Here is a 21,153-nt window from a genome sequence, read left to right as displayed (position 1 = left end):
ACAGACGTCAGTTACTCATGGCAGTGGATGATAAAATACTGAAGTGTAAATATGATCAAATGTTAGCATTTTTCTGGTCAGCTGCACTGAACAGTAATACCCTTCATTGCATTTCTCTGATCCCTTAAGAAACAGCAGTTTTAGCAAGTCCATGTTCTCATTAAAATTATTGGGTTTTTTTCTTCCTTTAGATTCAGCTTTCAAAAATTGGACCACCTTTTATCATCAAGAGCCAACCTGTTTCTAAACCAGAACCTCGAGTTTCCCCAAGTACATCGGTCAGCAGCGGGAGAAACACTGGTGCTAGAACTCTTGCAGATATTAAAGCAAGAGCTCAGCAAGCAAGAGCCCAAAGAGAAGCTGCAGCTGCAGCAGCCGTGGCAGCAGCTGCGAGCATAGTCTCTGGAGCAATGGGGACCCCGTGCGAAGGTGGGAAGACAAGAACTCTGGCGCACATCAAGGAGCAAACAAAGGCCAAGCTATTTGCAAAGCATCAAGCCAGAGCTCATTTACTCCAGACCAATAAAGAATCAAAGTCGCAGTTCAGCTCAAAGGAAAGTACCTCATCTCTGGAGATACCAACATCTACTGACACAAAAATTGAGGGTTCTACTGGTGTCATTATAGTTAATCCTAACTGCAGGTCCCCTAGCAACAAGTCTGCTCATCACCGTGAGACAACCACTTTATTGCAGCAGTCACTTAGCACAGCTACATTACCAGAAACTGCTACTGAGATACCTGTGCACAGTTCTGATGAAAATATACCTATGCCACAATTGTGTGAGAAAATTATTTCATCTACCTCTACTGAAAGTAACAGTGTGCCAGTGCTTTATAATAAAAGTTCAGTCTCTGTGTGTGTTTGCAGCACTGCTATGTCTGGAGCAATTAAAGAACTTTCTTTTGCAAGTTCTGTTGATAAATCCTCTGTTTTAATGTCTGTTGACAGCGCAAACACAGCAGTTTCAGCTTGTAATATAAATATGCTGAAAACCATCCAAGGGGCTGATACTCCATGCATTACCATTGGACCAAAATGTATTGATAACAGTAATGTACCAGTCCCCATAGACAATACGGTCTTATCAAACGCCATTGATGACAAACGGTTGCCGATACCGAGTAGCAATGTGAATAACACAGTCTCCACTCATTATGCCACTGTGCCAGCTTCATCTATTGCAAATAACTTGCCAAATCATCTCCCTGGTAGTTCTGTACTGATTCCCCCAGTGGGGACTACCAACAGATTTTCTTCTGATAAGATAGCCATAACTGGGTGTAATGAGCAAAGCACTGTCTCCATTCACGCTACCGTTAGGTCAGCTTTAAGTTGCAGTGAGGCCCTTGCAGTAGCCGATCCTGTTGCAAGGCCACCCATGTCAATGTTTACTGGTAACATGGTGACAATAAACTCTTATGATAATGCTATTAAATTAAATGCTGATCTCTTAGATAAAAGCTCTGGAGCACGAAACCGAATGGATCTCTCTGGTAAATCTCAGCCTGTGACCTTTACACAAACTGCCATGAACAGATCTATACCTTGCAAGGTCATTGTCGACCACACTACAACTCTGAATTCCAGTCTGTCACTTTCTTCTTCTGTTGAAAATGCAGAGAACAGCATTGACCTGCAGAGCAGACCTATAAGGACAGAAGCTGCCTTACAAAGTATAGCCTGTCCTCAGGTGTCTGTCATAAGCAGGCCTGAAGTGGTGTCTAATGAAAGCCTTGAGCACAGCTCCAGCTTTGTCGCCATTACAACAAAGCAAGACAGCAAAAACTTACAGGCAGGTTGTTCAAGTCTTCGAGAAGTGCCTCTTTCTCCTCAAGATAAATTAATTGAGGTGGTTACTCCCAGCCAAGGTTTTCCTGAGCAATTAAGAGGTCCTTCAGCATTGAAAAATGAAGCAGATGCTGCCTGTGCCAATCAGTATAACACTAACAATAGAATTTGTTGGCATGATGAAGAAGCAATGAATACAGACCAGCCAGTGGTCAGCCACCCCAACCCCAGTAAGCATAAGGAATACTCAGAGCAAAACTGCTTAAAAAATGTCAAAACTGAACCTTCCAGTTACACGCAATTGTCAGAACTGCAATCCAGGAGTCTTTTGACGAGCATTGCTGTTCCTGTTAAATCGGAAACTAATGAGTCTGACAAGTGCTTCAGGATGGACACTGAGGATTTTACAGGATCTGAAATGTCTGCCCAGACTGCAGAAATATCCACGAGTGCACAGCCGCCTCAGACCTCCAAGACATCCATTGCGGACTCCATGGAAGACTCCCTGCCCCTGACAACAGAAACCCTAAAGAGAGTTACCAGTGCTGGGAGCACAAGCTGTCGCTTATCGTCAGTGGAGGCCAACAATCCTTTAGTGACACAGTTACTGCAAGGCAATCTGCCTTTAGAGAAAGTGCTGCCGCAGCCCAGATCAGGAGCCAAACTAGAAATTAACAGGCTTCCCTTGCCGTTGCAAACTACCTCAGTATGTAAAACAGCAGTGTCCGAGAGAAATAGTGTTGAACATCCTTCCAACTCTCCTAATCCAGATGGTAAAGGCTTTGCAGCAGGCAGCATAGCCCCACTACAAATCAGAAAGCGTGAAAACCATCCGAAAAAGAGGATGGCCAGGACTGTAGGGGAACATGCTCAAATTAAATGTGAGCCTGGGAAGGTGTCAATGGACACAGATGTTAAAGTGGCTCCTTGTGTGATTAGTTCCAGCATGAATCAGCTAGGGCATGGTCAGCCGTTTAAGCAGGAGTGGCTGAACAAACATGCCATTCAGAGCCGAATTGCTCACAGCCCAGAGATCAAGCAGCAGAAGAGGCCTTTGCCTTCATGCAGTTTCCAGCAGAGCCTGTTTCACATTGATAAAAACGGCAGCTTTCACGCAGAAGCTAGTACCTCACATAGACAGCATTTTTACCAAATGTCCATGGCTGCGAGAGGCCCCGTTCCCACGGCAGCTTTGTTGCAAACTACTTCAAAAGGCCCACCTGGCTGCAACGCATTTGCTTTTAGCAGGCACCTGGAACAGAAGGGCTTGGGAGACGTGAATATTTCTACAGCAGCGCACCAGCTGAGGCTAGGAAGTGTGTTTTCCCCTAATATTCAGATCAAGGAAGGTGATGACATTGCCAGTGCCTCTCAAACTCTGCAGAGTAAAACATTAGTGCACCCCCCTCCTCCCCCTCCACCCCTGCCACCTCCTCCCCCTCCTCACCCAAACGCAGAAGTCCCCTCTGATCAAAAACAACCGACAGTTACTATGGAAACCACTAAAAGACTTAGTTGGCCTCAGCCAGCAAGCATCTGTAGCAATATAAAATCTGAACCTATTTCTTTTGAGGAAGGTTTAAGCAGCAGCTGCGAAATGGGCATGAAACAAGCTTCCTATGATCAGAATGAAGTGAAAGAACAGTTGAAAGCGTTTGCATTAAAGAATGCAGATTTCTCTTCCTATTTACTTTCTGAGCCACAGAAGCCTTTTACCCAAGTTGCTGCTCAGAAAATACAGATGCAGCACCCACAGCAGCAGCAGCAGCAGCAGCAGCAGCTCTGTGGAAATTACCCAACAATCCACTTCGGTAGCGCAAGCTTCAAAAGGACAGCATCTGCAATTGAGAAATCGATTGGGATTTTAGGAAGTAGCGCCAACGCTGCCACAGGCCTGTCTAACCAGAACGCACAGATCCCGGTTCAGAAATTTGCTGACAGTAGCAATGCCGATGAACTGGAACTGAAATGCTCTTGCAGGCTGAAAGCCATGATCGTGTGCAAAGGCTGCGGAGCCTTCTGTCACGATGACTGCATAGGGCCTTCCAAACTGTGCGTAGCTTGTCTGGTTGTACGGTAGGAACTGAATCAAAGATGCAGTATCCCTTATCAGTGTGGGAAAGCAGGACAAAGGAATGCAGAAATTGGAACAGTTGAGGCCACTAATGGTTTGCAATTAGTCAATTGATTTATTTTTATTATTTTTAATTTCTTCAACATGGTGCTTTCAGAATTTAGTTTTTCCCGCCTGAGTGCCATTTTTGGGGAAGAAGAGGAAACCTGTAGTGGTTGTTTAAGAAAAAAAGATATCCTTGTTACTGAAGCGTCAATGAGCTATTTTGCTGTGCTAAAGAAAAAAAAAAAAAGGCATTAACGCGTGTCATTCGTAGCTTCTATTTATTTGCACAAAGTGCAGCACATTTTTTCTCCACTTTTTTGATAGTTGATACAAGCTGCAGCTTAAAAATCAGTGGAAGACTAACTGTAAGAAGTGGAGTAACTATGCAGAATGAGTAACACACTGAATAATGACTGTTCTGAGGGGGGATAGTGGCAAGGTATGGGGTATCGGCCATTGTAGCTTCTAAGTTCTGTTTGCAGGTTTTCTGCTGATAGGGTTGCTTTCTTCTACTGACTTTCACTATCTAGGGCTAAAATATAGCCACTTCACCTGGAGAAAAAAAAAAGCAGTTTACATTGTTAGAGGAGTTTCCTTACGTGCCTGCCAGGGGCTACGGAACTCACACCTTACTCATCAGCTCTTCTTGTTGATTCCTTGGGAAGGATTTGTGTATGTGATGGGTTAGTGGGACCAACGCTAGAATCACACTGGCTTCAGTAGAGTTTGGAGAAAGTAACTTCTCTACTGGGGATTACAAAGCTGTCTTCTGTTCCTGTTTCCCACTCAAATATTCTTTATTTGTATTTGTCTCTTCATCTGTCCACTTGGTTTGTCAGTCCCAAATATATGTATTATATATAGGGTCAAATTTATGTAATACATTCTGGATGTTCTAGCCTTTCTATGGCCTAAAAATGATGCATTCTTATGGTGAATGAATAAGAAAAGAGTCTAATTGCATATTGGTTGAGTATTAGTTTGTCAGTTGTTTTCCCTCTTTTGTGAGTCTATTTAAATAACATCTCAAAGTTTTACTATTTAAAGTAATTCTTAGAATTACTTACAGCACTGACTTGTTTTGTTTTGTTTTCTCAAAGGAATTCAGACCCCTTAACCTACCTTTTAGATATTTGGAAGCAAAAGGCATTTTTAAAAGGGATACTGCATCTTTAAAGTAACCTTCAGTATTTATTCTGTACTGTATTTACATTCAGGACTATAGCTGCATTCCAGATGTGCTAGCCACCATAACAGCAGAGAAGAAAAACAATGATTTGGGGCCCTATTCACCTAAAAGGAAAATATTATAAAGGGATAAAGCACATGCGGTTGCTGGGGAGATGAAAATACCTTGAGTTTTTTTACTCCCACTTCAAGAACACAAAACATGGAGTGCAAGTCATCCATCTGTCAATATGTGGTTGGGTCTGCCCAAATGTCAGCATCAGAAAAAAATGGTTTTTTTTCCCATTGCTGTAGAACCTCACTAATCCCAAGACCTTACAGTCTGTTCAAGAAAACTGATTTTCCTTCCACAGTTTCCAGAGAGCATTGTAGTAAGAATATGTGAGATGTAATACTGCTTGGGTTTCGTGATGCATTTAAGTGTTGCATTCAGAGGTATTAATGTGAATGATAGAACTAAATTTAGTAAATAAAAAAGTATGCTACATTTTACACTACACTTTTTTTTTATATGACCTTTGGTTGCATACTTATTCATAAGCTGTAACTGGTCTCCCTGCCATGGGTGCATATCAGTGAGGTTCTACTGAATGGAGGAACCACATTTATTTTCTTGTGGGACCATTTTCACAAACATGATAAATGCCATTTATTGTCTTAAAAGTGAGTTGGAATATCTACAACATACATTCCTGTAATAGGAAGCTCTATGGTGCACCTTGATGTTCTCTTTTATTGTAACTAACAACATATCAAGATTATTTTTGACACTGTGTGGTACAAAGGCCATTTATAATTACACTAACAAATTTGTTGCTGATACAATAATTTTTTTTTTTCTATACAGAAGTGCTCCTTAATATGACATGTGAGTTAAGAAATGGTTTCTCAGCACTTTCAGGTCTTCTGGTAGGAAAATAAGCCAACCAAGCAAAAAGCTAGAAGTAACCACATGGAAATCAGCATCCAGTGTTACGCCAGTTTCTTTCAAAACAGTGACTGGAAAATACTCATCATTAAGCATCAGTGTAGTCAGTTAATGTATATCAAATTCATATTTGAGGAGCCTTTGTATCGGTATTGTATTGCGTTGTATTCATACTTGGTAGAGGTAGGATACTTCTATTTAAAATAAAGAGAGCAACCAGTCTTAGACTTCTAATAACCTGTGTTTATATAAGCCTGCTGGGAATCCTTATTTCTAGCTCAGGTTTTCCTGTCCACAGCACATAAGTCAATATTCGTTTGTACTTGCATCTTGAAATACTTCTTGTATTGACTGACATAATACAGACGTAAATTCCAGCCACAAAATAGTTTTACTTTGTTTGAAGGATAAGAGTGTACTAATGTGGTAGGTAACTCGTTCATGTCATGTTGTTATTTTTGTATCAGGATTGCAACCTGCATGTGTGAGGTCGTGATAAAATGTTATTTAAAATGGCATTAGACTGGATGATGCTATGTTATGTATTACACAACTGACCAAACTCTTCCGTAGTGTAGTTCCACTCCTTTCTTTCTTGAGTCACTGGAGTTGCACCAGGAATAAATTTGACCAATTAGTTAGCAACAGTCATGAAATGTTGTTGCAGGTTAGTTTTAGGATATTAAAATACTCAAATGCAGCTGCGGTGATATAGGAGCCTGACTGAATCCTAGTGTGACTGAAAACCTTACTTGGATTCTGGTATCACACAAATGCTTCAGGGAGAGTGACCCTTGGTCTTCAGTAAGAACATAATCACATTTAGAAGTTAATTTCAAATTACTTCTTTTTTCTGTTTGTTTAATTGTCCAGGTTCCAGGCCCAATGTCATTTTATTTTCTAATGACCCCGCAGTTTGCACCATGGGGTGTTAATAGTTTATGCACTGAAAAGTGGTGAAAGAATAGCTTAAGAACACACTGCTCTGTGTTTGCGTGTACGTACGTATGTGTCCCAATGTCCAGCATGTATAATTTACCTTTACTTTTTTTGTTTTAAATCTCCAAAATTCTTCCCCCACTCCTACCCCTGGAGCAGCACTTTTGGGTGAGAGGGAGAAACACTCTTCTTTTCTTTCCTTCCTCTTTATTGTTTTAATTGCATACCTGTGAGATATGCAGATAACATTAGGGCATTTGCAGTGTGTGTGTTTGTGTGTTTCTGTTCTGAACTAATTTTCCAAGCAGAAACTCCCTTTGAAATAATGTTTAACAAAAAAAAAAAAATTAAGAAATGGTGAACTGGATGCTCCCTGTTTGCATTTTATTTATCTGCTGAGGTCTAGTATGTGAAATAGCATTTAAAAGACAAAAATAAAGGTTGAGCCATAAAGCAAAAGGTATATTCCCTGTACTAGAGACTTTCTTCTTGAGGGTGGTGCATATTGTCAGGGTAAGCTACAGAATATGCAGATGGTTTTCCAGGACCCTGCAATTCCTTGCACAGTTTTTAAGCTGGTGCATATGGTGCTTTATAATGCAATTTCTGAAGTAAAATCACCTTATGCTGCACCCCCTTCCCCTTATAAACACACGCACAATTTCAGAATTGTTATTGTAGCCTCTGGTTGAGCAGTTTCTCCAAGGTGTGGTGAAGTACCAGGATAAACGCTCAAGATGAGCTGAGAAACATCGCTGAAAGGGATCATTTTAGCTGACACACGTGAAGGGCCCTGCTCCGAACACTGAGTGACTTCTGCAGTCTCCTGGCAGCAGCTCAGCAGTTCTTCTGTGGCTCTGCAGAACACGGGGGGAAAGGGAAGCAACAATATATTCAGTGGCTTTACCATGGACCTGTGTAGCTAAATGTTTCTGAATCTATGAAATCCTGTTGTCTTCAGTCATCATGCTTTGTCACTGTAAAACCAACGAAAAGAGAAAAAAAGCGGTTTTTTAGTCTAATTTAAGGAGCTGCTTCTTTTATAGCACATAATATTTCGCTTTGTACTATATTTGATAGTTAAAGAATAATTTAGTCCGTAGAATAACTTTGTTGTATTTGTACTGTTCATGAATGTTACAAGAAAAGTGCTTTACTTTGTTGCCATAATTCTCTTGTACTGCTGTAAAATATTTTTCCTGCTTTATGGAAACTTAATTCACGTTTTCAGTACAGGGTTTTTTGTGTGTATTTTTTTTTTTTGTCAGTATTCTGAATGTTTACATCTGTTCAACATTAGCCATTCTATGCCTTTTTAGGGCAGTGTTACTCCTGCAGTATAACAGCAATGTGAAATCCACTCATACCTAACATGCATGAGAAATACAGATTTACTGGGGAGATCCCTAACATGCATAGATATTTTTTTCTATCTGCATTCAGTGAAGTAAGTACCCTCCTTCAGTCCTCTACCAAAGAAAATATTATTCCCACAGGACAAGCTCAGAAAGTGGTTCTCTGAATCTTCAGAAGGGGGTGTAGTTGGTTTCAGCGGGGTTGCTACAGTTCAATGCTGTTATGCTTTGCTTTGTTACCCCACCGGATGTGACTGGGTGAAACAAGCATTTTGGCAATTTTTTTGGTTCAGGCAGCGTTTTGTTTAGAATTCAGGGATCATGCTTTCTTTAATGGTGCTCTTTGTTTTTTGGGTTTTTTTTAAGAAAACAACCTTTTGTTGCCTACAGAAATGACCATTCACAAAACCAGAAGTGAAATAAAATAATTTGTCTTCATAACGTCTCCCTTTCCTTTTCCCCTTCCTTATCCCTTGAAAATAACAACTTGAGCTTCGATATTAAAATATTCTGAAAAAAAAATAAAAAGATGAACTGATACTTGTCATTTGCTTATTTATTTTATGTTCAGTGCCTTATGCAGGATATCCTGCTTGTGCACATCCATTGTATGTACAGGTATATGAAATAGAAATGTGAGAGAAAAATCGGTCCTTTGTAAAGGATATTTCAATTACGATGATGTAAGACATAGTTTGAATGACTTCTGATGTAACTCAAGTATTAATCATCTTATACTAGTAAAATAAAACTAGGTGTTGTATATTAAGTTGTTGTAAGTAGAATAGTTTGTGGATGAAAGTGATATATTGTTTTGGGTAGTTAATGTTGGGTGCATTTTAGTACTTTGCCTCTGTTTGCAACCCTGTCCAGAGCATGCTTACCAACAGTCCAGGCACATGCCTCCATTATTTCTCATCCCCACAGCAGAAGAATTTAAATGTACATGGTACATGAAAGGTAACCGGTACAAGTTATATTCCCCAACCGGTTATCTTTTGATGTCTGGAAGGCCTTCGTGAAGTGAAAAATTCAGTGGCCATTGTATTAAAAATTGAAAACAATGGTTTTTATCATGTTACACTGCAAAAAGAGCTTTGAGTACTAGTGGTTAGGGTGCAAGTCATAGAGGGTGGGCAACAAATCGCTTTTCCGTAAGCCTGCTCAGAAATACAAGTGTAACACATCCCAAACACCATCTTTTGCCCAGCCTCCTGTGATCATTATTTCAGATGTGATACTATTGGAGAGTCTTGTTAGCAACAAATGGCAGCCCTTTTTGCCAAAACCTGTCCAAATGCTCAAAGAAGACAGCACCAACCTTTGTAGTTTATGAGCTTTTATTCATATCCAACACCCACCAAGCAAACTCCCTCCACTAAGGCTGTCATGCAGCTTTATTTAACATTCTGCTTAGATATTTTTTTTTTGCATGGGGCTGTGCAAACTCAGGGACCAGCTCTGCTTCTGACAGTAGCAGCTTTTATTTTGCATTTTTTTAATCTGAGCAGTGTGATGCAAATCCGTGTTAAATCTGTACTAGCTAAATATTCAGTTTTTTCCCTTTCATTGTTTTTTTGGTTTTAAAACCAGGAAATATTTCTGCACATTTTTACACAATCTTAAAATATAATTATTTAGCTCTTCTCTGATGTTTGCTCAGGACCTTATAAGCATTAGTAAGTTAAGCCTTGTGATTGCTTTTAAGTCTGTGTGCTCCCTTTAGGTCTGCCCAGACTTTGTGTAGCATTGAGCCAGCAGATGGCATCAAGAGAAAAGACACTGCTGTGGTCTCTGGAGTTCCCTTGTCCCTCAGCAAAAGCACACAGCAGGGAGAAAGCCAGGTGCTAATACACAGGGTGTCTGGGTTTATTTGTCTTCACTGTGTAGCTTTAGTTGTAGTGAAAAGAAGCCCTCCTTCTCCCCCAGCTGTGGAAGTTGGCTTTCAATACAAATGGTGCCCTGGAGCTCACATCATCCTTTCCTGCAGCTGGCACTGTCTGAGTTGTGCAGTCTGGAATTGAAGTACTGATACACTGGAAAAAAATTCATCCCCAGGCTAGAATGAGGGCATTTTTTCTTTTTCATACTGTTTCCTTTGCCACTCATAGATGAAGAGAGACAGCAATACAGCTCTTTGCATTGAGGCACTTCACAAATACAAAGGTATTATCACTGCTTGGTGTGCAGAGGGTGTCATCAAGCATGGACTTTGTTGGATGACATGGCTTCCAGCTGAAGGACCACCAAATACCTTTGAGCACCACCACCTTGGAGACAGCTTTCTGTGATAAGGAAGGCAGACAGGCACTGGTATCTGATGGTACCTGCTTGTGGAGACTGTACCTCATTAGTACAACTTTATGGAAATCAAGCTAGACACAGAAATAAAGCAACGCTTGTGGAGATAATTCAGACATCTGGACACTGGCACTTTACAAACACATAGCAGACATTCATGAATGGAGCTTGTTATATCTCAATTAAATGGCAGCCATTTACTTATAAGTACTGAAAGTCTGTGCTCTGAGCCTGGGAGGTGCCTATTGCCTCAACAGAAATGATGAGCTTGACAGTTGTTTCCTATATCCATGGGGGAAAATACCTGGATTGTACTTTTAGGAAGCTGATGACACCCTGGATAAACGTGAAGGTCTGTGTACAGATCACCTTTCTAAAGCCCTTCCAATCTGTGCCTTTCGCCTGGTCTTGTAGAGCTTAGTTCAACCTTCAGAGTCTTTATCTCCACGTCTTTCTGACAACACAAACCTGAGAGCTTTCATCCAATATCTCTGAGCATCCTCATGCATGTATCACCAGAGCAGAGAGTGGTTTAGAATCCTACATAGAAAAAGCACACCTGAAAATAAGCTGAATATATTGGACAAGTGACTTCTATAAAAAAGAAATCATATTTTGAGTAAATATTGAGCTATATTGAGTAAATAAATCATAGAATTGTTTGGGTTGGAAGGGACCTTAAAAATCATCCAGTTCCAGCCACCTGCCATGGGCAGAGACACCTTCTACTAGACAAGGTTGCTCAAAGTAAAATGACTGTTGATATTTGTATAAAAGAAGAGATACCTGTTGTTTGGATTTGAGGTTTTTTTTTTGTAGTGGGCCTTGGTAAAGAGTCTTTATTTGCTTCTGATTCTTTCCCAACTGCTCAGATTTATCCTGCAAATCACTTTTTCATGTCCTCTGATCATGAACTCTCAGTCCAACATCTATTGTGCAGAATCTTTGCTATTGCTGCGTACATTTTTGGCTTTTAAAGGAATCTGGGTGATTGGTGGAGTGATGGTGTACAGTGTCTCACCCTTCACTCGTTGACTTACGCATTGTGCAGAAAGGGATGGAGTCTTTGGGGAAAAGAATAAAATTAGCTATGAAAATGCAATAATAGTAACATACATTCCTTGACTGCCTTTTGGTTATTGAATGGAATAGTCCAAACCTCCGAATTTTTAATGAGTGTGAGCAGAAGCTGACCCATAGCAGCCAGAATAGACCATAGTCCTGGAATGCATCCAACAGTGAAAGTATTTACAGTTCAGCAAGTCCAAATAAATGTCCTCAGAGTGTAAGCCAACACAGATAGTCTTGAAAAGGAGCATGGATAAGGAAGCAGTCAGCATAAGACTAGTGAAAAAGGAGTTTAATTATGGTTTTGGAACAAGTGATCCTGCCATCTTATTTTTTTTAATTTCAGCATCTGCATAGAATCGCAAATATAGAGAAAACTTTGTATCTCTAAATCAGGAGAGAAATGTCAATACGTAATAAAAAAAAGATCCACAGCTAGTTGGTAGTATAAAGTTATAGAATCAAAGAATAGTTAGGGTTGGAAAGGACCTTAGTATCATCTAGTTCCAAGCCCACTGCCATGGGCAGGGACACCTCACACTAAACCATGCCACCCAAGGCTCTGGCCAACCTGGCCTTGAACACTGCCAGGGATGGAGCATTCACAACCTCCCTGGGCAACCCATTCCAGTGCCTCACCACCCTTACAGTAAAGAACTTCTTCCTTATATCCAGTCTAGACTTCCCCTGTTTAAGTTTTAACTCATTACCCCTTGTCCTGTTGCTACAGTCCCTTACGGAGAGTCCCTCTCCAGCACCCTTGTAGGCTCCCTTCAGATACTGGAAGGATACTATGGGGTCTGCACATAGCCTTCTCTTCTTCAGGATGGACAGCCCCATCTTTCTCAGCCTGTCTTCATTGTTCATTGTCTCAGCCTTCTTTCTTCAGCCTGTCTTCATACAGGAGGTGCTCCAGTTCCCTGATCATGCTTGTGGCCCTTCTCTGGACTTGTTCCATGTCCTTTTAATGTTGAGGACACCAGAACTGCACACAATACTCCAAGTGAATATGGTTGGCTTTCTGGGCTGCGAGTGCGCACTGAAGATGGCTCATGTTCATTTTCTCATCAACCAACACCCCCAAGTCCTTCTCCGCAGGGCTGCTCTGAATCACTTCTCTGCCCAACCTGTAGCTGTGCCTGGGATTGCTCCAACCCAGGTGTAGAACCTTGCACTTGGCCTTCATGAGGTGGCCATTGGCTACATCTCAAGTGTGTCAAGGTCCCTCTGGATGGCATTCCTTCACTCCAGCGTATCAACCGAACCACACAGCTTGGTGTCATCGGCAAACTTGCTGAGGGCGCACTCAATTCCTTTGTCCACGTAGCCTACAAAGATGTTGAACAGGATCAGTCCCAACACCAACTCCTGAGGGACACCACTCGGTTACCGGTCTCCAATTGGACATTGAGCTGTTGACCACAACTCTTTACATGTGGCCGTCCAGCCAATTTTTTATCTAACCCTCCAGTCATAGGAGACATCCCATCATGTTTCTGTGATGCCAATGATATCATACCCCCATAGGTGTGCACACATCTCTTATTCCTCTTGTTTATTCCCCATGCTACATGCATTTGTGTAAAACAAAACAAAACAAAACAACTACAAAATTTGCTGGCTGGTTCTTAAAAATAGCTGTTTGAAGGCACTTTACAGTATTTGTGGTTAGCAAATTTAAAAGTTCCTGGATGCTCACCATTTTTCAAATTAGGGGTCTTTGCTTTAGTTTTCAAAAATTGGAATCTCAGATCCTTGCTTTAGTTTCCTGGTTCTAGAAGTCTTTGCTTTTATAGCCAGGCAAGTCTGATTTATGTTCTTTGCTGTATAGGACAGTTCAAAAAGTAATCTAGAAATACATTCAGTGTCACCTATTTCAGTTAAATATGTCAGCACTACCTAGAATTTAGCCATCTGGGTAGCGGAAATCTGCATTTGTCTTTCTGGTTCCTTTAAAATCAAAGGGCAGTGAAAATAGGCGCATGATTCAAGGGACTTTGTGCCGTGTTACTGGAACTGAGGAACAGACCTTCTGCATTCTGCATCTTCTAAATTTTCAGAGAAATGTTATCAAGATCTTCATGAAGTGTGCAGGTGACAGTAAGGAGGAGTGATATGTACACCAGTGCCAATGATATTTCAATATTTAATATAAAAGGATTTATAGATGGGCACAAAATGAAATAGTGCTTGGGAGGAATAGAAAGAAATACATGTGATGTGTCAGTCACAAGGGATTCTTCTCTCTGGCATCTGATGATTGTGATATGCTTAAATATATATATAATATATATAAATCATTTATATATATTACATATAAAATAGTATATATATATAAGGACTACCAAAGGAGAGTTAGGAAATTGGGCTATGAAGTATGCTTAAATTGGGATTAAATATTAGGGTATTTCTAGTGCTGCAAAAAGAAGGCTGATTTTATTAATAGATTATAGAATCTGAAAAATAGGATTACCAGAAATCAAGGCCAGCTTGTCCCCGCTGTCCTCTGTAGACTTGCAGTCCTGCTGACAGTGGTCTGCCTCACCCACCCTGCAGGGCCTCCACTAACCAAAGCAGTTTGTTCCAGTGCTTCACTGTTCTTAGAATTACAGAGCTTATCCTAATGTTTAACCCAAATCTTCCTTGCTGCTGTTTAAGACCATTCAGTCTTATCTACGCTTCACAGACTCTGAAAATAACTTTTTCCTTTCCTCTTTCCAGCAGCCTATTAGATAGTTACGCTGTTAATTTGTCTCTCTTGGTTTCCCAGTGTTTAAGCTAAACAATCCTAATATCCAGCTTTCTTTATAGGTCATGTTTTCCAATCTCTTATAATTTTCATTGATCTTCTACAGACTCTCTCCAGTTAGTTCAAATCTTTTTTGCTGTTCAGTTCCCGAGAGTGAATAATTATCTCAGCTGAGTGTGAGCAGAGATGTAGGACAGTTTTGCATGCCTTAGAGCCTAAAACTGTGCTCCTGTGTCCCAGAAGGGGGCTTATTAAGGATGCTGGAGAGGGAGTCTTCATTAAGGACTTAAGTGTTAGGACAAGGGATAATGGGTTCAAACTTAAACAGGGGAAGTTTAGATTGGATATAAGGAAGAAGTTCTTTACTGTGAGGGAGGTGAGGCCCTGGAATGGGTTGGCAGGGAGGTTGTGAATGCTCCAACCCTGGCAGTGTTCAAGGCCAGGTTGGACACAGCCTTGGGTGGCATGGTTTAGTGTGAGGTGTCCCTGCCCATGGCAGTGAGGTTGGTGCTAGATGATCTTGAGGTCCTTTCCAACCCTAACTATTCTATGATTCTGTGATTCTGGTTCACGTTGGTCCTAATAACTCCTGCACCCTTCCCAGTAAAACTGCTTCTAGCTGCTTCTTCCCCATCCTGTATTTGAATAATTATTTCTAAGTGTAAAACAGTCTATTTATTAGTGCTTAGTGTTACCCTAAGCTTTTCAATCATAACTTGAACTTGTCCAGGTCATCTTAAATTCCAGTCTTATCTGTCAGTAAGCTGACAGTATTTCCCAAGTAGGTATAATCAGAGAATCAGGACCACAGTATCACAGGATAATTCCTGTTGGAAGGGGCCTCAAAATGTCATTGAGCCCATACTCCTGTTCACAACTTGCTGTCCCATCACCCATCCCATTAACTAAAATGCTGTAAGGAACTGGAGCTGTGCCAAAACCGACTCTGCTTTGGTTGCCACTACAACTGTGTGAGAACAATTTTCCACCCACTTCTGTCTAAGTGGGTAACAGTTTTGTCTAGACCATGTTTTTTCAGCTTACTTATGAAAATGTCATTGAAGTAGGGCTGGAAGCTTTACTCAAACCAAGATGTGAAATCTACTGCTCCTCAGTCTCCAGTGCCTGTTACTCTGTCACAGAAGAAGGTTAGACCAGGTTGACCCAGCATCTTCTTGACAAATTCATGTTGACCTTAACTGATTTACTTCATCTGTGACTGTGACTATAAACCATTAACTTGTGCTAGCATTTTTCCAGAGAGTGAAATGAAGCTGGTGGTACTAATTCCCTAGCTCTTCCTGTTTCGAAATCCAAATGGTTGTGATGTTCATCCTTCCCCAGTCTTCCTTGCTTCACTCATTTTCACCAGTTCCAGAAGATAACTCCCGATGGCCCCATGACTGAATCAGCCACCCCTTCAAGTGCTAACCAGTGAAGGCCCATGTAATTTTAAAGCATATCACTCATACAAATGCTTTCTAATCTGTTCATACTGAATTAGTACCCTTTTGTCTCTGGTACCAATTGTGCTAATTATCTGTTTATAGTAGACGTTTTTAGGGATGGCTTTCCCTCTCCATTAAGTGGCTGATCAGCTGACATCTTGGTGTTCCTCTTCCTGCTGATCTCTGTGTTTCAAGAGTGACTTTTTTTGTTGTTTTTAATGTCATTCACTGGTCAGGCCTAATTTTGTGCTTAGCCTTTATCATTTCAGTCTTCCATGCTTGTACTATAGTTTGCTGCTTTATACGTACTATCTTTCCTCAAGGAAAGAAGTGCTCATGAAGAAGCAGCATTAGTAGAAGTTGTCCTCTAGCTATGCTTATCACTAAAAAAAAATCAAAGATCAAATGGATTTAAAGATCTTCAAGATTAATAATATACAATATACAAGAGAGGAACTATGACATTAAGATTATAAAGACAAGTTATGAAGAAAAGAGTACTTTGATGCAGCACGTTTTTATCAAGCTAAAGCTAGCCCTGAAACAAAAAGAGGGGTGCATACTGAACAGCAGAAAATGAACTGAGAGTGAAACAATGCAGTAATAATGAGCATTGTGTCTGTACAGTCTAAAAACTGGAAAGCCTTAGAGATTAAATGCCCTTCAGATACTGTACAAAAATATATTTTGAAGGACTAATTCATCTGCCATAAGGAGTGGATTAAAATTAGCTGCATTTTCTTCCTTAACGACACATTTTGCAGAATTTAGTATTTTTTTGTCTGCTCTTCTGTGGCTATGCAGCTTGTAGTTATTTGCTCCAGTGTTAGAAAGAATAAATGTGTACTAGTTCACAATTATAGGATTTGAGATGAATTTAACGTTTGTTTTACCCGCATAAAGATCTCTGTCACTTGTCGATGAGCACAAAACTAGTTATCTCTAACATTACTACATGCTTTTATGCCTCCTTATTCAGAAGGATTCCAAGTGCATGAAGTAAAAACTCTTGTTTCAGGGCTAGTCATATTCAAAGTGCATACACAGAAAAGAAAGAAACTCACTGGCATTACTTATGTTTTGATGTTTTTTGCTTAGGATAGATTGAGGTTAGTTTGGAACTGACATGCATACGCAGAAGGACCCCAGATTTGAGCATCCAGGCAAAGTGCAGCAAAAGGCACACTGCAGCTGCTGCTATCAGCCTGGTGCAGTGATGCCCCTGTCACTTCGCCAAGGAGCTGTGCAGAAAATAAATGCTTTATCATTCTACCAAGCAAGACAGGTCTCAGCTTCAGTGGATGCAGGAGTGGAAAAGAAATAAATGCAAATCAGACATTTAGAAAACTAAATGCTCCTTATCTGTGCCTCAAAATTAATCCTTCTGCTGCTTGATGCTAAATGCTGTCGAAGAGTATGGGGCTTATACACATGGATTTTCTTATACTGAAGATTGATGACATGGAGAAGTAGGTTATTACTGATGAAACATTAGTGTTTTATTAATAAAGTACTTGGTTTTACACATTAATATTTTATAATATTGAAATTATTGGCATATAATTGCCTGCCTCCTTATACCCTCAGAATTATTAACATAATTTATACTCTCATCCTCCCACTAGAAGGTGCATGAATCTACAGTATTCATACTGAAGGAACTGGGAATGCAGCTGCATTATCCAGCATAAGCGCATAAACTGTCCCAAAGTATGTGAGTTATGTTTCTCACCATTACATGTTAAACAGTACGTATGCATTGGGGTATTCTATGCATGTAAGTTACATCCTAGTCACAGAGCATGTATGCTAAAGTCTTTTTCTGTTGAGAAGGATTACCCTAGTAGATAGGAGGACGTTGCCCCAGATTTTTTGCTGATCAGCAGGCCATGCTGGCTCTGTATAAACTATGGAGTTACCTGTGCCTGGAAATGCTTGTGAGCTCCAGCGCCAGCTGGCAGATCCATCATCAGGACTTTCCTGGAATGGTGTTTCTTGGCAGAGGTCAGAACTTCAGCAGAGGATATTCCTTTAACCTATTAGTAGGCATGATCATGTATAAACGCTGGCAGAGGTCCTGGACTCTTCTTAGCTTACAATCACAGGTGCAGCCAACGTGTACATCAAGATATATATATAGGCTTTATTTCCCATATGTGAGTTGCATAGCTGATGTGTGAAGGCACAAGCATAAAGTGTACAAGGACTTGAGAAGCATTAATTTTATTGGCATACCTTGGTCATAAGTAAATTTGATGGATTCTGTGCATATCAGACTTGCTGCATGTGCGCTATAGACACACTTTTAGCCTAAAAATCTCAGGCAATAATATGGTAAGCTTAAGAATGGGGCTGCGTCTGCAAAGAATTATTTTAGCTTTTTGATCTTAAGGACATACCCTTCCTTATATCATTTGCTACAGTGCTTTATAGAGAAGCTATAAGCATAGGATTAATATAGTTGCAAATTTTATTCATGATCTCCTTATTGTGTTTCCCAGTAGTTTTTCTCATTCAGCTGCTTAGCACACTTAGGTTCTCAAGAAGGAATCACAGATGTGGCTTGCTTGTACTGCTGGCCTTAGCATTACACATAGAATCAAAGAATCATAGAATAGGGTTGGAAAGGACCTTAAGATCATCTAGTTCCACCACCCCTGCCATGGCCTGGGACACCTCACCTAAACTTTATTCCAGTATAATTTGGTTCTTTCATTCTCTCTGAACATGCTGTGTTAGTCAACTGTACTTCTGAAAGCCAGATTTTTTTTTCACAGAAGATAGAAAGGAGAATGGAGATCTTAAATAAATAAAAGAATTAATTTCTTCAGTTTGGAAGTTTTCATTGTCTTCTGCAAAATCTCGATATTGGATTTTTCACCCGGTAAGAACATTCATAGTGTAAACACTCTCACTTTTGCATTATGTCTCCTCTGCCTCCTCAATGTAACCTTTCTCCAGTTCCTCTTCTAATACTCTGGTTCGATCTCCTCCATGTCTACTTTCATTCCAGTTTTACTGCTCTAACTTGTCCGGTACTGCTGTGTCTCCTGCATCTGCTGCCTTTCCTTTAATTCTTTTTATTCCTCAGAGTTTAATTGCTCATCATTTGTTGGCTGCTGACATTTTGAGAGAACCAGGTGGTGTTTGGTCTTTAAGAAAGGTCCTCATTTTCCTACTGTTTTCATCTAAACAGGATAACAGAGGCCCCGCTTAATGTGCTTCAGATGAAGAGTGGTTATTTCATACATCCGCAAGTCCAAGGATCTGCCTGGGAGAATCTCATGGGATAACAACCTTGGAGAAAAGAGGGGTCCAGGTGAACTGGCTGCTTTTCAAGGATGACTGACCTCAAGAATGGTCATCCAGCAGGAGGTCTGCATGGATGAACAAGTAGCTCCTCTATCTGTCAATAGGGACAGGGTCTTATCTGTTTTTTTTCCAATTTCATCTTTCTAACATGAGGACTACCATTTTCTCTTGTTTATTTTGGATTTTTCACTGTATTCTGATCTCTCAATAGGACTCCTCAGTATTTGACAGTACATCAAAACCATGTACCAGCTCTGTGCGGTTTCTGTTTCTGCAATTTTGTGTCTGCAGAGCTGTCAGGAAAATGGAAAAAGGAAAAATACTTAGAAAAATTTGGGGAAAAAAATTCCTTCTAACACTAAACAAAAACTTTATTACAATAAAGAAAATAGGTGTTTCTTGATATACTAAAAAGAATATAGTATAATATACAAGAGTATAGTAGTAGTTATTAGTTATTAATGTTTAGTACTTACAAGCAGTAATAATGTTAGTTATTAATTATTATTGTTTTCTTCTTCTGTTTTCCACTGTTTAGCTATTGAGTATCATAGAGTCATAGAATTCTTTGGATTGCAAGAGACCTTAAAGATCATCTAGTTCTGACTCTGCTGCCACAGGCAAGGATACCTTCCACTAGACCAGGTTCCTCAAAGCCTCATCCAACCTGGCCTTCGACACTGACAGGGATGGGGCAGCCGCAACTTCTCTGGGCAACCTGTGCCAGTGTCTCACCACCCTCGGAAGAATTTTTTCCTAATGTCTAATTTAAATCTCCCCTCTTTCAGCTTAAAGCCATTCCCCCTTGTGTAGTGACATTCCTCTGTCACTATGTGCTCTTGTAAAACAAAAACACCTTCTGTTTGCTTTCAATCGCAGTGAAAACCCCAAAAACCTGTTTATGTAGTCTCACAGCTCCCAACACAATACTTCTCATTCTTGCCTTATATGATCTGTCTGAAGCACAATCCCACCACTTCCTGCTGAAAGAACATTCAATGAAGAGCAAAAAAGGAAAATTCCCTTGATGAACATCCTGTTCATACCATCTCTGGCTTTCCTCAGTACTCTTATTCAAGTTATATATGGCGAAGGAGATGCTGTCCTAGGTATTAAATGAGCACTCCATCTTCATGATCAAGATTTACATCTAAAATATTGGTTCCAGTGCTGCTGAAGGCATACTCTGAGAACATTCCGATTCCATACTAGAGTCATGCATCAGCCTCACCTGTAATTTTTCATTGAAAAAAAATATTGGCTTGCAAAAGAGTCAAACCCATCATTTTGGCCTCTGAAAACACCTGATGAGGATATTTGATGAGCCAGATTCTAAGGTATTTTGGTATGTTTAAGAAGTAATTTTTGGTAGAGCCCAGGTAACATTTCTGACAAAAATGGTTCTTTTGAAAACAGTTTGTGCTATATCCAAGAGAAGTAAGCCTGAACAATGCTTGTAAAAAATGTGTTTGCATAGCATTTCATTGGTAAAAGTGAAAATCACTCCAAAGTTCATGGATCTGTAAATCCCAGTGATACTTGATCCAAAGTAGCAAATGGGCACAGAACTTTAAGACTGAATGAATTTAAATTAAAATTCCTTTAGCCATGCAGATGCAATTTTAAATGTCTAAATCTGCCTCTCCTGAAACAGTGCTGAATGAGGCAAGTGTCCTCAGTGACTTACCACTCCTTTTGTCTTGTCATTGCTTTGGGAAAAGTGACTGCACTCCAGGAAGTTATTTAAGTGGATGTGCAGATATATAAAGCAACCTTCTGTCTGGGCTAATCACCTGTTTTTCTCTAGTCCACGTCAAGGAATGCAGCTTTGTCTTGGACCAAGTCTATTAAGACTTTTGGAATTAGGATTTCTAGATAAAAATAACTTCTTGAAATCAGAAGTTACTCTTGATGGAGTTCTGACATTGGCAGGAAATATTCAAAAGGTGAGAGG

General features: G+C 40.2%; 1 protein-coding gene across 6 annotated transcripts in view; it reads left to right on the top strand.

The window, feature by feature from the left end:
* Positions 1 to 9,090, top strand: part of ASXL3 (ASXL transcriptional regulator 3) — a 125,212-nt gene extending 116,122 nt beyond the window's left edge. For all 6 annotated transcript variants that reach the window (XM_061448571.1, XM_061448570.1, XM_061448572.1 and 3 more), the window contains one exon: positions 192 to 9,090. In XM_061448571.1, coding sequence (XP_061304555.1) covers positions 192 to 3,872 — 3,681 coding nt within the window. In that variant the 3' untranslated portion in view covers positions 3,873 to 9,090. The remainder of the gene's footprint in view (positions 1 to 191) is intronic.
* Positions 9,091 to 21,153: the final 12,063 nt, after the last annotated feature.

This window comes from Pezoporus flaviventris, unplaced genomic scaffold, assembly GCF_033815535.1.
Source record: "Pezoporus flaviventris isolate CSIRO_AGI_PZ_B2104156 unplaced genomic scaffold, CSIRO_AGI_Pfla_v1 ptg000007l, whole genome shotgun sequence".
Taxonomy (NCBI): domain Eukaryota; kingdom Metazoa; phylum Chordata; class Aves; order Psittaciformes; family Psittacidae; genus Pezoporus; species Pezoporus flaviventris.
This window is presented reverse-complemented; position numbering and strand designations above follow the sequence as displayed.